The sequence below is a fragment of the Erigeron canadensis genome, chromosome 3 (assembly GCF_010389155.1).
Source record: "Erigeron canadensis isolate Cc75 chromosome 3, C_canadensis_v1, whole genome shotgun sequence".
NCBI lineage: Eukaryota > Viridiplantae > Streptophyta > Magnoliopsida > Asterales > Asteraceae > Erigeron > Erigeron canadensis.
The window spans coordinates 41,375,236-41,392,240 of record NC_057763.1 but is presented as its reverse complement, the minus strand read 5'-3'; the positions used below and the strand labels follow the sequence as shown (position 1 = coordinate 41,392,240).

The 17,005-nt window shown below is 31.8% G+C and overlaps 2 protein-coding genes and 1 pseudogene across 2 annotated transcripts; all 3 read left to right on the top strand.

Annotated features, from left to right (window-relative positions):
• Window positions 1-7,511: 7,511 nt before the first annotated feature.
• On the top strand, window positions 7,512-8,084 carry LOC122594137 (photosystem I assembly protein Ycf4-like). The gene has a single exon (XM_043766610.1). The coding sequence runs from the start codon at window positions 7,515-7,517 to the stop codon at window positions 8,067-8,069; it is 555 nt and encodes a 184-aa protein (XP_043622545.1). The 5' UTR covers window positions 7,512-7,514; the 3' UTR covers window positions 8,070-8,084.
• Window positions 8,085-9,647: 1,563 nt separating this feature from the next.
• Window positions 9,648-10,913, top strand: LOC122592958 (annotated as a pseudogene).
• Window positions 10,914-14,200: 3,287 nt separating this feature from the next.
• LOC122594128 (cytochrome P450 76T24-like) lies at window positions 14,201-16,270 on the top strand. Its single transcript, XM_043766604.1, has 3 exons — window positions 14,201-14,650; window positions 14,824-15,273; window positions 15,588-16,270. The coding sequence occupies exons 1-3, from the start codon at window positions 14,201-14,203 to the stop codon at window positions 16,194-16,196; spliced, it is 1,509 nt and encodes a 502-aa protein (XP_043622539.1). The 3' UTR covers window positions 16,197-16,270.
• Window positions 16,271-17,005: the final 735 nt, after the last annotated feature.

Here is a 17,005-nt window from a genome sequence, read left to right as displayed (position 1 = left end):
ATCCAAATGCTTGCAAATGATGCCTTGGATTAGATGTTTGTCGGAAACTAGTATTTTGAACTTCCTCTATGTTACCCCTCAAAGTTGCTGAATTATGGTTACAATCTTTTGTTCAGGATACAATACTGATATGGGGATGTATATTTTGGTAAACTATGGTAGATAGTACTATGAAGTATGAACGATGGCATTGTTCGTCTTAATGGCTATTTGTATATGCATTATAATATAACGTACGATGTTAATGTTTTGCTTTTAAGATATTTAATTAATTGATGTTGTGACAATTTGTTGTTGATATAATTAGGAACACTGTTATTTCATAATAAGATAAAGCAACCTAATTATAAAAAAAAAACATTTAATAAAAATAAAGTTTATAATGAAAAAAGTGCATTAATATAAATAAGCTGTAACAACTCTTGAAAAATCAATGTGGATTATACATAAATAAATAAGTAAAAAACCATATGAAAGTCTTTTCCATTCCATCAAATAAAATAACCAAACAAGAGAATGATTCTTTTCTTTGTTTCTTGTCACGATTCTCTAGTTATACCAAACAAAATAATCATTCCTTTTCTTATTATTCCATTCTCTTTCCATTCCCTCCTTTAATTCCATTCTTTATGATTCACTCCTACCAAACACCCCCTAAGTTGCTTGAAAATTCTTGTCTAATTAAGCGATTAAGCCTGAATTAATGTGTTAAAATAATTACTTGAAGAAAATCTGGACACGCGATAAGCCTCATTTGAGCATATATATAGCTCAACATATGCATATACTCGAGGAGAAAAGCCGACAGACTCATCCAAGATCATATATGGATACGTATCCAAGTTCATAAGGTTCGTCTTCATGAATGTCAAACCAATTAATTAAGAACATCATCATACTTCTATATCCCAGTGCATGTATACCTAGAGCATAATGATCAGTTCCCGTTCTGGCTTTTAAATTTATGAACATGAGTATAAACTTATTTGTGTAACTGCTGTATAAACTATTAATTAATATATAGACTTTATTTGCTAGTTTCCTACATGCATGGTCACACCTCCAACTTTTTCACTAACTCTGCAACCAACCATCAGAAGCCTCGCCAAGAAATCCCAGGGTAACCGGCCATTAGATTATATATAACATTATGGGTAAGGTTCATGTTAAACTTTCACATTAAGTATAACTTATCTGTTTGTATGTGAATGAATATATTCATATATAACAATTTGTACATTAACATCAAGTTATAGTTTATAGTATCTTATAATTCTTTTGATTCAAATTGTTTTCACATGAACTTTTTCCTAACATTATACGGTTATTAATTAGTTAAATCGCATATATTTAGTAGATATAGTAGGTTATATTATACATCTATGCATATTTGTAATGTTTAATGCATGCACTTATATATATATACTAGGTATTTTACCCCGCGTAATGCGCAGCTAGTTAAAAAAGTTATTTTATTCGTTAGTATATAGTTAATCTACATGTTTATATTAATTCCTGGAACATTCTGACCAGCTTTTATCTTTTCTGACATCAAAATCGATATCACAGTCACTTAACCTACTAAGGTATTTTATCTCCGTTAATCCAAAACCCATTTGTAAAACTCAAGTAACTATTGTTATTATCATTATATTATAGACTTTGTTTTGTGGTTAGAATAACAACCAATTTCATTACTTTATTTTATGTGTTTCTAAATTATACAAAATTCATAAGATAAAAAAAAAAAAAAAACATTAACAACAATCACTTGTATTCCGATTTTTTTTCTTTGTGGCTCCATCCTAGGATTGGTAAACAACTATCACTTGCAAATCACAAATAGTGATAAAGCTAGTCAACAAAAAGTTTCAAATCATACCAAGTCATTCTCACTCGTTACCCATATAAAATGTAAAAGATCAATAATATTATCAACAAAAGACAACATACTCAATAAACTTATGGTTATGCAATTATATTTTATGGTTATGCAATTATATTTATAATGTATAATAAAACTATGTCAAGAAAGAGTTTCAAATTGTTGGTTTAGATTGATCTTAAATACTTTTGCTACAGTTACATGGGATGTTGCTCGTTCTTCTAGCATTCAAAATAATACATAAAAATTCGATAAACAAATATATAGTTTTTATATTAATGCAATTTGTAAACAATATCAACTACTAAAACTTGAAATATATAATTCTCTATAATCTTGAGATTTCATGATATAACTTCCAAGATTGCATTTTTTCCCCATACACGTACAATGTTTTTTTTTTCTTTTTTAAATTAACAAGATTTTCATTGTTAATTTTATTATATAGTTTTATTTATTTATTTAATACATAAAAATTCGATAAACAAATATATAGTTTTTATTTTAATGCAATTTGTAAACAATATCAACTACTAAAACTTGAAATATATAATTCTCTATAATCTTGAGATTTCATGATATAACTTTCAAGATTGCATTTTTTTTCCCCATACACGTACAATGCTTCTTTTTTTTTTTTTTTTAAATTAACAGGATTTCCATTGTTAATTTTATTATATAGTTTCATTTATTTATTTAATATTTACTGTATTTAACTTTAAAGTAATAAGTTATTCTTGTATTTAATATTTAATTTTAATATTTATTGTATTTAACTTTAAAGTAATAAGTTATTTTTTTATTTAATATTTAATTTGATTAAAGATATATAAATATTGTCAAAAAAATTATAGAGATGCCATGTAGGTAAAATCCTATGTGGCAACTTTTTAGTATAGATTTAGTTTTAAAGATGTCTTTAAAAAACTTGGATTACTATTTTTTTAATAATTACATATATATATATATAGGGTGACAATCAAATGAGAACCAACTTAAAATGAGAACACTTAAAAACTACATTTTGATGCATTAAAAGTTCATAAAACTGACATAGTGCATAACTAATTATCATTATTTAAGTGTTTAACAACAAATAGATCCGTCAAAATCGAAAAAAATCATGTTTTTTGTTGGATGCATCATTTTGATAATATGCATCCAAGATGGATGCACAAAACAAAAAACGTGATTTTTTCGATTTTGAAGGATCAATGTGTTGTTAAACACTTAAATAATGATAATTAGTTAAACACTATGTTAGTTTTATGGACTTTTAATGCATCAAAATGATGTTTTTAATTGTTCTCACCGTTATTATTTTAAAAGTGTTCTCACCGGAGTGTTACCCTATATATATATATGCTTACACTCCGGTGAGAACACTTCAAAACATCATTTTGATGAATATGCATCTGGCTAAAAATGTAGTTTTTAAGTGTTCTCACCGTATTCTTATTTTAAGACTGTTCTTATTTAATTGATTGTACCCCTATATATATATAGAATATATATATATATATATATATATATATATATATATATATATGTATGTATAAATAGGTATTTGAGTAAGAAAGAAGGTATTAGAGCTTCTATTAGGGAAAGTAGGTATTGGAGAGAATGTAGGTATTAGAACAATGAATAATTAATTGGTCAAAAGGTTGGGACAAAATGGTACTTTGGATCTGCTGGTCGGTCTGGTGGTTCAATTATGTTGAGAATCTTTGATGTGGAAAAGACTTTGAAGATTTCTCTTTATTTTCATTGTCTTCATGCAACTTTGACTGTTGGATTCTTAAACATTTTGTGAAGGCGGAGACTTAGGCTTCTTGCGAAATGCGGAAGCTTGGTATAAATTGCGGAAGCTTGGCTTGGTGTAAATTTGGTGTGAAAAATGATTTGTCATTTTAGCTCCCCCTCAAATTGAGCAAATTCTTCGGAGCAATAAATCATCTTCAAAGCTTTCATTGTGCTCCCCCTTAAATGGGCAATCTATTGTGCTCCTCCTCACAAAGACAATCAATATCAACCTTTAACACATTTCTCCCCCTCATGATGAACATGTTTAATATGTTCATCATGTAATAGTGATTGATTGCCCAAAAGGTGAATGAAAAGGCTTAATTATGAAGTAGCGTCTCAATTAAACATGTTCTGAACGGGTTGTACACTGAAATGTGTACAAGCCAAATCACAACCACCTACTTGAATCCAGAAGTTGGGACCCATGTGACGGTGGGTCCAACTGGATATTTGAAGAGAGAAGTAGGAGGTTGTGCATAGTCAAGCACTTTTTGCACACGAGGGTGAATGATTCGTGGTGCAAACTTAAATAACTCAGAGAGAGAGTACTTGATGGGAGTGCTTTTAGGTTTTGGGTTGGGTTTACTATGAGAAAACCAGCCATATCGATCTTTATAGCAAATGATTCCAGTGGTGGAATCCTTGTATCTCTGGCAATGGCTATTTATATGCTTGAGGGGAGATCCGGTCTTGCGAGGTGTGTAATATGGGTTCATTTGTTTGAAAGTAGAATGGGGTTTAGTTGGAATGGTTTTTGTTTTGATGATATGAGGTTTTTTTAAGTAGTTGGGAGTTGTATAAGCTGGTTTGGAAGATGGTTGTGGGTGTTTAGTGTTTTGGTGAGATGTTTTGGTATTATAAGAATTTGTTTTGGTTTTGGAGGAAGGGTTTTTCTTGGTATTATTTGATAATTTTGGGTGTGTGTGGTTTGATTGGGTATTTGAATTAGTGGATTTTATTTTAGTTGGAGATGAAGTGGTTTGGTTTAGAAGATGTGATTCTGGAGCACAAGTTGAAGTATGATTCATTGGATATGACTTTGTTGCAAGTTGAGTTTCCATGATAAGGAATGAGCTTGAAGTTGTTGGATTAACTTCAAACTTGTTTGCTCGTTATTCCTCGAAGAAATGGATTTGTTTTGTAATTCACGATTGAGCTTCGAAAATTGTTGTTGCAAAACAAGTTCTTTAACTTGGGTTTCGAGTTTGGTTTCAATGATCTCTTTGTGAGAAATATCCAACTCATTGGTTAAATTGAGAATCTTTGACTGCAAATGATCATTGTCTTTTCGAAGACTTTCCATGTTTGACAAAATGAGATCATTAGTAGATTTGAGATCTTTGTTCTCAGATTTGATTCGGTCAATTTCAGATTGAAGACTTTTCATTGCAGACAAATGGAGATTATTAACAGATTTGAGCTCTTTGTTCTCATATTTGAGTTGGTCACGTGTAGATTTACGACTTTTATCATATGTGTGAAGAAGGTTTCTCATTTTCTTGGTCATCTCTAAGAGTTGTTCTCCCTGTTGAGAGTTTACAAAATCACAAATTGAACTGTCTTTTTGAAAACATGAACACCTTTGATTTTTATGTAGTGAATATGACTCCATGTTTGGTTTAAACTCGAACTCTTCGGTTGACATTTTGAAAATGAAACTTGATGACAACTTAGTGAAAGAACAACCACACAGCAATACTCAACAGAAACCGGTTTTGAGGAATGGATTCACTGATACTGGTATTCGAATGGAAGTACAAATACTGGTTTTCGCAAACACAATCGGACAGAGTTTTTGTTAACAAAATGATTAATGTAAGAACAAATACCGGTTTTGGAGTAAACCAGGTATTAACACATTCAAAACAACCTCACACAACAATGCTTTAGTAATACCGGTATTCAGTGATTAATGCACTAATACTGGTTTTCGGGGAAAAACTTAAAGATTATAACGGTTTGGAAATTTGAGAATAGAAGAACAAATACCGGTTTTGGAGTAAACCAGGTATTAAAACATTCAAAACAAAATCCCACACAGCAATCCTTTATTAATACCGGTAATCAATGATAAGAACACTAGTACTGGTTTTCGCAGATCAAATTGGACAGAGTTTTGGTCTTCAAAAAGATTTGGTTTTCGTTTAAATACTTTAAGATTATAACGAGTTGGAAATAAGTGATTAGAAGAACAAATACCGATTTTGGGGTAAACCATGTATTAATACTTTCAAACACAATCACACACAACAATCCTTGAGTAATACCGGTATTCGGTGAATACCTCACTAATATCGGTTTTCAAGAAAACAAACGGGCAGAGTTCCAACTTGGAAAATAAGGAATATAAGAACAAATACCGGTTTTGGTGTAAACCAGGTATTTTTTTTTATTTCTTTTTTTTTTATGTAAAAGGTCCGGATTTTGCGCCTTGGGCTCTGGTACCAATTGTTAAATAGGTATTTGAGTAAGAAATAAGGTATTAAAGCTTCTATTAAGGAAAATAGGTATTAAAGCTTCTATTAGGGAAAGTAGGTATTAGAGCTTCTATTAGGGAAAGTAGGTATTAAAGCTTCTATTAGGGAAAGTAGGTATTAGAGCTTCTATTAGGGAAAGTAGGTATTGGAGAGAATGTAGGTATTAGAACAATGAATAATTAATTGGTCAAAAGGTTGGTTTTTCATTACATGTGGGGGGTTTATATAGTCATATAAATTGCACTTAAACCCCCTTCATAATTACAAGCAAGTACATATTAAATTACATGATAAACTCTTCATCTAAACAAGCTAAATAACAAGGACATTACTAATCTATATTTACAAAACACGTAAATATAAAAGCTAACAATATGGGGGAAAGATAATTTGAGACCAACTAAAAAAAGTTCAAAAAAGGACCATTGATTTTCGTAACTTACACACCACCATCATCATCTACTACGATATACAAGACTTTTTTGTAAAAACACTAAGACTTTCCGGCTACGGGCCCACCAGAAAATCATGTGTAAGTTACTACTTACACAAAGTAACTTACACATGATTTTCTGGTGGGCCCGTAGCCGGAAAGTCTTAGTGTTTTTACAAAAAAGTCTTGTATATCGTAGTAGATGATGATGGTGTACAAAAATCAATGGTCCTAGTTGGTCCTAAAATAAGAGGTGGTCTCAAAATATCTCACCCCTATATATATATATATAAGATTAAGAAGAAGATATATATATAAGTAAGATAAGATCTTTATATATATATTATATAATAAGAATAAGATATCTTTCTTTATATTATAAATAAATATAAAATCTAAATAAGAATAACAGGTACAAATAGTAAATCGAGGTACCCATTCTATGACAACTCTTAATTTTCCCTCTGTTTTGGTCCCTTTAGTAGGCCTGGTATTTCCGGCAATCGCAATGGCTTCTTTATTTCTTCATGTTCAAAAAAATAAGATTGTTTAGAGCCGAGAGCAGCACAATATTATCTTTTTTTTTTCAAAACTGACGCTTGTATCATAACATAGATATCCATTTAGCTAAATATGGTATAAGAGGCTTCCGTCGAAATCTCCCCAAAATGCTATTAACTAGTATAGACCCGAATCGACAAATAGCTGATAAAGCTGGTCTATCTATATACATGTGGCTATCTTTAGTGAGTCATACGAAGGGTGTGTTATTAGTTTTGATCTAACAAATTTAATGAATTACTCCTAAAGGTTCACATCAAACTAGTGCTAGTTGATGCGAGTTACTTCGGAAATAAACGGCAAATTCATTTGGGGTATTCTCTCAATTCCAAAAAAAGCAACTGGATCAAGTATGAGTTGTCGATCAGAACATATATGGATAGAACCTATAATGGGGGCTCGAAAAACAAGTAATTTCTGCTGGGCTGTTATCCTTTTTTTAGGTTCATTAGGATTCTTGTTGGTTGGAACCTCGAGTTATCTTGGTAGAAATTTGATATCTTTATTTCCGTCTCAGCAAATAGTTTTTTTTCCACAAGGGATTGTGATGTCTTTCTATGGGATCGCGGGGCTTTTTATTAGCTCCTATTTGTGGTGCACAATTTCGTGGAATGTAGGTAGTGGTTATGATCGATTTGATAGAAAAGACGGAATAGTGTGTATCTTTCGTTGGGGATTCCCTGGAAAAAATCGTCGGGTCTTCCTCCGATTTCTTATAAAAGATATTCAGTCCGTCAGAATAGAAGTTAAAGAGGGTATTTATGCTCGTCGTGTCCTTTATATGGATATCAGAGGCCAGGGAGCCATTCCATTGACTCGTACTGATGAGAATTTTACTCCACGGGAAATGGAACAAAAAGCTGCTGAATTGGCTTATTTCTTGTGTGTACCTATTGAAGTATTTTAAGAAATCAGAGAAATTAGTGCTTTCTCGCGGGAGGGCAAAAAAGCAAGAATCCTCTTTTTCTATAACATAACATAATTGAGGTTTCTTCAGAACATTCATTCGAGTCAAAGCAGACATATATGGAACAAGTAGAAAAAAACCTGGGGGATCTTTTATATGGATCGAAATATACACATACACATTACACAATTACACAACTCAATTATATTAATATTATATTATTATTATATATATATATATATATTAAAATAAAAAAATAAGAAAAAAAGAAAATCTCATAATCAACCATTTCGAAATAAGGAAATTCCCCCTTTTTAGTTGTTGGAATTGAAACTTTAGATTCAGATAGATCATATCTTGTAATTTTTTTGAAGCTTCTTTTTAGACTTAATGACATGACGAAAAATGAAAAATTTGGATCTCTTATAATGTAGCCAATTTATTTATGTCGTTTTTTGTCACTCATTTTTCACAATATTTTTCAGAAAAGTACCTCAATTATTCTATCGATGACTACTTATAGTCAGTTAAATTTTTTCGAAATATTAGAGGTTTTTTTTATATAATGATAGAAAAGGAGTTCTTTTGTCTCAAAATCTGAATACTATTCATATTCATTTTTTAAAGTAGTTTTTCCGGGCGTTCATCGAAAAGAGATATATGCTTCGAATTTGACTGATTGAGATATAGGGAACAATTTTTATTATTTATCATATTATTCATATATATATATATATTCATTCGAATTTTTCATCTTTTTCCTTATTTTTTTTCTAGATTCAAGGCCTAACCACGAAATCACAAAAAAAAGGGTGAATAGATTCATAGGTTTGATAACTTGTAATAGAACTAATGCGTGAGAGAAATATTAGATTAAAATATTAGATTACCTAGAGTCGACGAATGAGATGGGTTCATTAACAATTCACAAATGAAAAAATGGCAAAAAAAAGAAAGGCTTCACTCCTCTTTTATATCTTGCATCTATAGTATTTTTGCCCTGGTGGATTTCTTTCTCCTTTCAAAAAAAGCCTGGAATCATGGGTTACTAATTGGTGGAACACTAGGCAATCCGAAACTTTTTTGAATGATCTGAAGAAAAGAGTATTCTAGAAAAATTCATAGAATTAGAGGAACTCCTCTTCTTAGAGGAAATGATCAAGGAATACTCGGAGACACATCTACAAAACCTTCGTATAGGAATTCACAAAGAAACAATCCAATTAATCAAGATACACAACGAGGGTCGTATTCATACGATTTTGCACTTCTCGACAAATATAATATGTTTCATTATTCTAAGTGGTTATTCTATTTTGGGTAATAAAGAACTCGTTATTCTTAATTCTTGGGCTCAAGAATTCCTATATAACTTAAGTGATAGAATAAAAGCTTTTTTCTCTTCTTTTATTAACTGATTTATGTATCGGATTTCATTCGCCGCAAGGTTGGGAACTGATGATTGGCTTTGTCTACAAGGATTTTGGATTTGTTCACAATGATCAAATTATATCTCACCTTGTTTCAACTTTTCCAGTCATTTTAGAAACAATTTTAAAATATTGGATTTTCCGTTATTTAAATCGCGTATCTCCATCACTTGTAGTGATTTATCATTCAATGAATGACTGAAAAATTATCTACCTAATCCAATTATAATGTTTCTTACTTTGCAGTTGTACATAAGCAAAGCATTGAAAATCGCTTTCTATTTCTACCCAGCCGGAGATTCATCCTTCCTATATTCCTATATATATATATAAATTTAATCGAGTCAAAACAAATTATTCCAGTAAATAACATAATCGTGGATAGGAAACTCCATTAGTGACCTACCCAAATTTATTGTATAAATATATTTTCGGGATCAATGGTTGGATCATGCAAACTAGAAATACTTTTTCTTGGATAAAGGAACAAATTACTCGATCTATTTCCATATCGCTCATGATATATATCATCACTCGTACATCCATTTCAAATGCATATCCCATTTTTGCACAACAGGGTTATGAAAATCCACGAGAAGCGACTGGACGTATTGTATGCGCCAATTGCCATTTAGCTAACAAACCGGTGGATATTGAGGTTCCGCAAGCGGTACTTCCCGATACTGTATTTGAAGCAGTTGTTTGAATTCCTTATGATATGCGAGTGAAACAAGTTCTTGCTAATGGTAAAAAGGGAGCCCTGAATGTGGGGGCTATTCTTATTTTACCAAAGGGTTTTGAATTAGCCCCTCCCGATCGTATTTCCCCCGAGATAAAAGAAAAGATGGGCAATCTGTCTTTTCAGAGCTATCGTCCCAATCAAAAAAATATTCTTGTGATAGGCCCTGTTCCTGGTCAGAAATATAGTGAAATCACCTTTCCTATTCTTTCCCCCGACCCCGCTACTAAGAAAGACACACACTTCTTAAAATATCCTATATACGTAGGTGGAAACAGGGGAAAGGGCCAAATTTATCCTGACGGGAGCAAGAGTAACAATACAGTTTATAATGCTACAGCTTCAAGTATAGTAAGCAAAATCCTACGAAAAGAAAAGGGGGGATACGAAATAACCATAGCGGATGCATCGGATGGACGTCAAGTTGTTGATATTATCCCTCCGGGGCCAGAGCTTCTTGTTTCAGAAGGAGAATCTATCAAATTGGATCAACCGTTGACAAGTAATCCTAACGTGGGTGGATTTGGTCAGGGAGATGCAGAAATAGTATTTCAAGATCCATTATGTGTACAAGGCCTTTTGTTCTTCTTCGCATCTGTTATTTTGGCACAAATATTTTTGGTTCTTAAAAAGAAACAGTTCAAGAAGGTTCAATTGTCCGAAATGAATTTCTAGACTCGTGGATTTATCGACATCAAGTTTATAAAAAGAACCAAATTTAGTAATTAAGATTATCTATGATAAAAAATGAATTTATATATGATAAAAAATGAAATTATAAAAAGCCTTTTTGTTTGTTTATCCTCTTTTTCTCCGAGATGCCGGGAATTCCTTGTACCAAATTCCTAGCCATGATTGTGAAGAAGACTTTTTGACTTGACCCTCTCTTTTTTTTTTTTCAAAAAAGGGGTGATGTTATTATGTTGCTATTGTGTCAGATTGAAATGTCATAAAATGCATTTGATTCTAATATATTTCACTTCGGCTAGATCCTATCAAAAAGTAAACGGGAAATAGAATAGAACGGAAAAATATAAATGAAGGGAACAAATATTTCTGGGAGGGGTTATTCATTTTCCTAGTCTTCGACACAAGAAAGGGCGTGAAAATCCTTTTCTTGTGTCGAAATAATAATGATTCTTTATACTGTTCGTGTTAGTTTCGGTTTTTACAGACGTATCAGAACGTTTTAGAGTTATTACGTATACTATAAAAAGCGGTGGACAAACAAAAGAGGAGGGGAAAATTTGTTGAGTAAATAGAACTTCTTCGATGAACTTATAAAAAAAATCTTATAATTATTAAGAACTCAACGGGACCTTCTCCCTTAAATCAGACAAGAAGGGAATCCGTTGAGTTCTTACGCTTTCATGTCTACAACTCAATTCATCTTATTACTACAGAGATGAACCCAATCCGGAATATGAACCATAAAAGAAAATGCCTACTAAACCGATCACAAGAATACCAACTACAGTACCTATTATCCAAAGAGGAATTCTTCCAGTAGTATCGGCCATTTACGCCACTTCCCTCCACATTTCATCAAGTGGTCATGCTAGAGACATAAACAGTCATGGCTAATTATGAGATGAGATCCTTCCGAATGGGCTAAGAGAGAGAATTAGTCTATTATTTTAGTTCTCTCTCGTTTTCTTAATTGAAGAAATAATTGGAAAATAAAACAGCAAGTACAAAAATCAGTAATAACCCCCAGTAGAGGCTGGTACGATTCAATTCAACATTTTGTTCGTTTGGGTTTGATTGTGTCGTAGCTCTATAATTCGGATTAGTTTTATCGTTGTATGAACTGCATTGCTGATATTGACCCCAAAAAAGAAACGGTAGGTACAGCTAGGCCGTGAACAGCCAACCATCGCACTGTAAAAATTGGATAGGTTCGATCTATGGTCATTGAGGCCTCCTAAAAAGATCTACTAAATTCATCGAGTTGTTCCAAAGAATCAAAACGGCCAGTGATTAATAGAATTCCTTGTCGGTTCTCTGTGAAATACTCGTTTGGCCGCGGGCTTCCAAACACATCGTAAGCTAAACCAGGGCTGACGAATAACCAACCCGCAATGAATAGGGAAGGTATAGTAATGCTATGAATGACCCAGTAGCGAATACTGGTAATAATATCAGCAAAAGAACGTTCTCCTGTGCTTCCAGACATGCTGAGCTCCACATATTTCTTGTATAGTCAAAAGGGGATCGATTCTGTAAAAGATTGGATCGGTAAATGGAAATTCACTGAAAAAATCTTTGTGAGATCGTCAATATTGTACCGAGGGCGTCTTAGAGTATACCGAATCAGTATAGCTATCCTTCTTCTGACACAGCAACGCACTTTCAATCAGTATTGGGAGGAGGTGCTAAATAATTTCTTTCTTCCTTTACTTGTTGTTTGTTATATATATAGATTTAGGTAAAATAAAATAACTAGTAAAGTAAATATATATATATATATATATATATATATATATATATATATATAGGGTAACACTCCGGTGAGAACACTTTTAAAATAAGAACGGTAAGAACACTTAAAAACATCATTTTGATGCATTAAAAGTCTATAAAACTAACATAGTGCATAACTAATTATCATTATTTAAGTGTTTAACAATACATTGATTCGTCAAAATAAAAAAAAATCACGTTTTTTGTTTTGCATGTGCATCCATCTTGGATGCATATTCATCAAAATGATGTATCAACAAAAAAACGTGATTTTTTCGATTTTGACGGATCAATATTGTATTGTTAAACACTTAAATAATGATAATTAGTTATGCACTATTTTAGTTTTATATATATCGTACGATGTAAATTGGTACAAGAACACAATACATAATGTAGACAGAAAAATTTGTATATGTAGCTGAACTAAATTAACTTTGCCTTCCATCCGTAAATTAACTATAACGTTCATTTATTTTTTTTAAAAAGAACAATGAATTACCAAAGGATAAAGTCTATTCATTACACGAAAAACATGCGCCTGAATTCGATGAGTTCCATAAAACATTGCGAGCTAGATAACGTACTATAGAAACGTATTAGTTCAAAACCAGCAATATTATGTCATGCAATATGAGTTTTACCAACTAATTATTAAATACCTCGACACGTAATGTAAATTGTGCGTAGTTATATTAGAGTGTTTAAGAGTGTTCCAACCAAGTTGTGATAATTTGGTTGCTCCATGTTTCTAATCCCCACACATATACTCATGTGTGTGTATATATATATAATAACAAGACAATATATTAAATAACAAGACAATATATTAAAATTAGTGAATATATATATATATGGCGTCAAAAAATTCCATAACCAATATCAACGGTATTTGAAAAAGATAGAAATTTGTATATACAAAGATCTTTAGTGTGTTATATATTAAACATTATATATTAATTTGTCCCTTAAGTCGAAACATATGACTTATTTTTTTTATTTTGTTTAATAACAACGAGTTAATAATTAATAATTAATATTTTAAGACACCAGAGTGACATCCAATTTGAGATATATGATTGATGTTAGAAAAAAAAATACATATATTTAGCAATGCACATACTTGTGTATAATCTCAACTAAAAGGCTTATTGTATGTAAGAAAGTTAGAAGGTTGTAAATAGATATTTGTTTTTATGTTTTACAGTGGTAATTAAACACAAGTCGACCGCACTTCTAACGGTGTAGATAACATCTTGATGTTTCATCACTTTTTACAAATACTCCTCGAGTAACAACATACAAAGAACTTATTACGTGAACATAAGATATTTCTAAGATTAAAAGATATCAAATCTTTTACGATAATTTGAAATAGAGAAGTTTGTTATAGATGTATGTATAAAAAATATATAGGTGGTTATGCACGAGCAAGTACAAAACTGAATGTGATAATAGGAAACATATTCCCAACAAAACGTACATCCAAACACAAAAAGATGGATTATCCAACTTTCTTTATCTTGATGTCTTTCCTTTTAGCATGCATCCATGCCTTCAGTACTCTCTTCAGTCGTCGCAACTCGCGGCTTCCACCAGGACCTTATGCATTTCCAATCATTGGAAACCTCTTAAAACTCGGTGGCAAACCTCACCAATCTCTCGCCACACTCTCCAAATGTTATGGTCCCTTAATGTCACTTAAGCTTGGAAGCTTAACAACCATAGTTGTTTCATCACCTCATATTGCCAAAGTATTCTTTCACACACATGACCGACTATTCTCTAGTCGAGCAATCCCTGAGGCTGCCCGAGTGGTGGATCACCACAAGTTCTCTATTGTTTGGTTGCCTGCCGGAGATCAATGGAGAAGACTACGAAGAATAACAAAAGAATATTTGTTCTCGATGCAATGTATAGATGCTACTGAGCTCTTACGTAAAGAGAAGGTAAAGATTCACTAAATAGCTAGTGAAACCAAAAAAATGTAACTAACTATAAAAGTGAGAAATCACTTTTGCTAATCTCGTTTGTTTGTTTTCCTAGTTTTATGTAATCTCATATGTTATCGGTTTTTTTATAGCCATATTGTAACATAACCTTTGTTATAAAATACTTGTAGGTACGGGAACTTCTGGAACATGTTGATCGATGTTGCAAAAATGGAAGGCCAGTTAATGTAGGTGAAGTTGCTTTTACCACAATATTGAACATTTTTTCTAACGTGGTGTTCTCTACGGATTTTGCTGGATATGATTCCGTGTCATCGCAAGTGTTTAAGGACAATGTAAGGGCTTTGATGGAAGTTGGTGGTAAGCCAAATGTAGTCGATTATTTTCCAATATTACAACCGCTCGATCCACAAGGTTTAACACGGTGGGTTTATGCTTGCGGTAAGAAGTTATTGACTATATTTGATGAAATCATTGATCAACGGACGGAAAGAATGTCAAATTTATCATTACATGATGACGTTTTATCATCAAAAAATGATGTTTTGGAGTCGCTTCTTCGGCTTAACTTGAAAGATGAATCCGAATTTAGTAGAAATGACATGAGACATTTCTTTTTGGTAAGTAATTAACTTCATATAAGAATTAAATAATTTTTTGACTCTGAGTTTGTATGACGTAAATGTTATTAGACATGAATAAGTTTTCAATTAATTTCTTAACCGAAATGAATCATAGCATGCGAGACATGAATCTTATATAAAAACTATAAGCTACATGGATCATGCATAATTAGACAAATAGACCGATTATTTTGAATTTTTGTAGTTGCAATAGTTATATTTACCTCGCACACTCACATACTATATCTGATCCGTTGTATGTTTTTGGAAGATTGTCTTGTTCAAATAATCATTAGTAGATTCTATTGTAGGACTTATTTATGGCAGGAACTGATACGATATCAAGCACATTGGAATGGGCAATGGCCGAGCTTATACGCAACCCGGAGAAAATGGAAACCGCTAGGTTGGAGCTCGTTAAATTTACACAAAACCGCACCAAAAACATACATGAAGAAGATATTTCTCAACTCCCTTATCTACAAGCTACTATAAAGGAAACATTTCGATTGCATCCTCCTGCCCCTTTTCTAATCCCTCACCAAGCAATACAAAATGTAGACATTCAAGGATTCATAGTGCCTAAAAATGCACAAATTCTATGTAATGTTTGGGCGATGGGTCGAGATCCAGACATTTGGCCCAACCCAGAAGTGTTTATGCCGGAAAGGTTTTTGGATGTTGAGATCGACTTTAAAGGACAAGATTTCGAGCTCATTCCATTTGGCACTGGTAGAAGAATATGTCCGGGGTTAAATTTTGCTCATAGAATGCTGCATATAGTGTTGGGATCTTTGATTCAAAACTATGATTGGAGGTTAGAGAGAAATAAGAGACCATATGATTTGGATATGGGAGAGAAATTTGGACTTACATTACAGAGAAATGTACCACTCATGGCCATTCCAATTAAACTATGACAACATATTTAATCATTATACTTGTCCATTTTATTTTTGAAAGAATTTCATATATGTCCCGTATTAACATCCTAATATTTATCCAATTTAAATTAATAATTATATATATATACATATATTCAAATTTTGTTTAGATTATAAATATGTAACCATTTACGGGTCGTGGACGAATAATGGGTATACTATATCCGTCATGAATAAATCCGCAAACTCATAATTTTTAGCAAAGTTTTAGGTTGAAGTTGTAAAGCTACTCTTAACGATTGACATAAATTCATAATGATCCATTCATATGCAATATTATGTAAATCATGCCAACTTATTGTATGAAACATATTGTGCATGATAACATGAAGTACAAGCAGTTAAGGGTTGCTTAGCCAAACAAATAATATGACAGGGTCATCTTTCTAAAGGCAAGCAAAATCATAGGTCTGTTGCCTTGTGAATATATGATTATAAATCATTTTAGAACACAATGGATAAATATGATATAATCTAAACAAAATTTGGATATATATGTAATTATTAATTTAAGTTGGGTAAATATGTAATTAGGGTGTCAATATGGGACATATATGAAATTTTCTTTTTATTTTTTAAAAATATTTAAAACGACTCATTTTTCAATATATTTTTTACATAACTTATATTTTCATGCACTTATAGTACATTTAGAATAGTTTATGTTTTAACTTTATGTAATCTATAATCCTAAAAGGAAAATAAATATTCTCAACTTAGACATGGTGTGACATACTTAGTTTATGAGCTCGACGTGACATAAATTGGTTTTCTAATAACTTGAT

Excerpts from the sequence above, each read along its gene's own strand:
- LOC122594137 (XM_043766610.1), top strand. The coding sequence starts at position 7,515 with ATGAGTTGTCGATCAGAACATATATGGATAGAACCTATAATGGGGGCT.
- LOC122594128 (XM_043766604.1), top strand. The coding sequence starts at position 14,201 with ATGGATTATCCAACTTTCTTTATCTTGATGTCTTTCCTTTTAGCATGC. Across the intron at positions 14,651-14,823 it reads AGCTCTTACGTAAAGAGAAG|GTACGGGAACTTCTGGAACA; the intron begins GTAAAGATTCAC and ends AAATACTTGTAG. Across the intron at positions 15,274-15,587 it reads ACATGAGACATTTCTTTTTG|GACTTATTTATGGCAGGAAC; the intron begins GTAAGTAATTAA and ends ATTCTATTGTAG.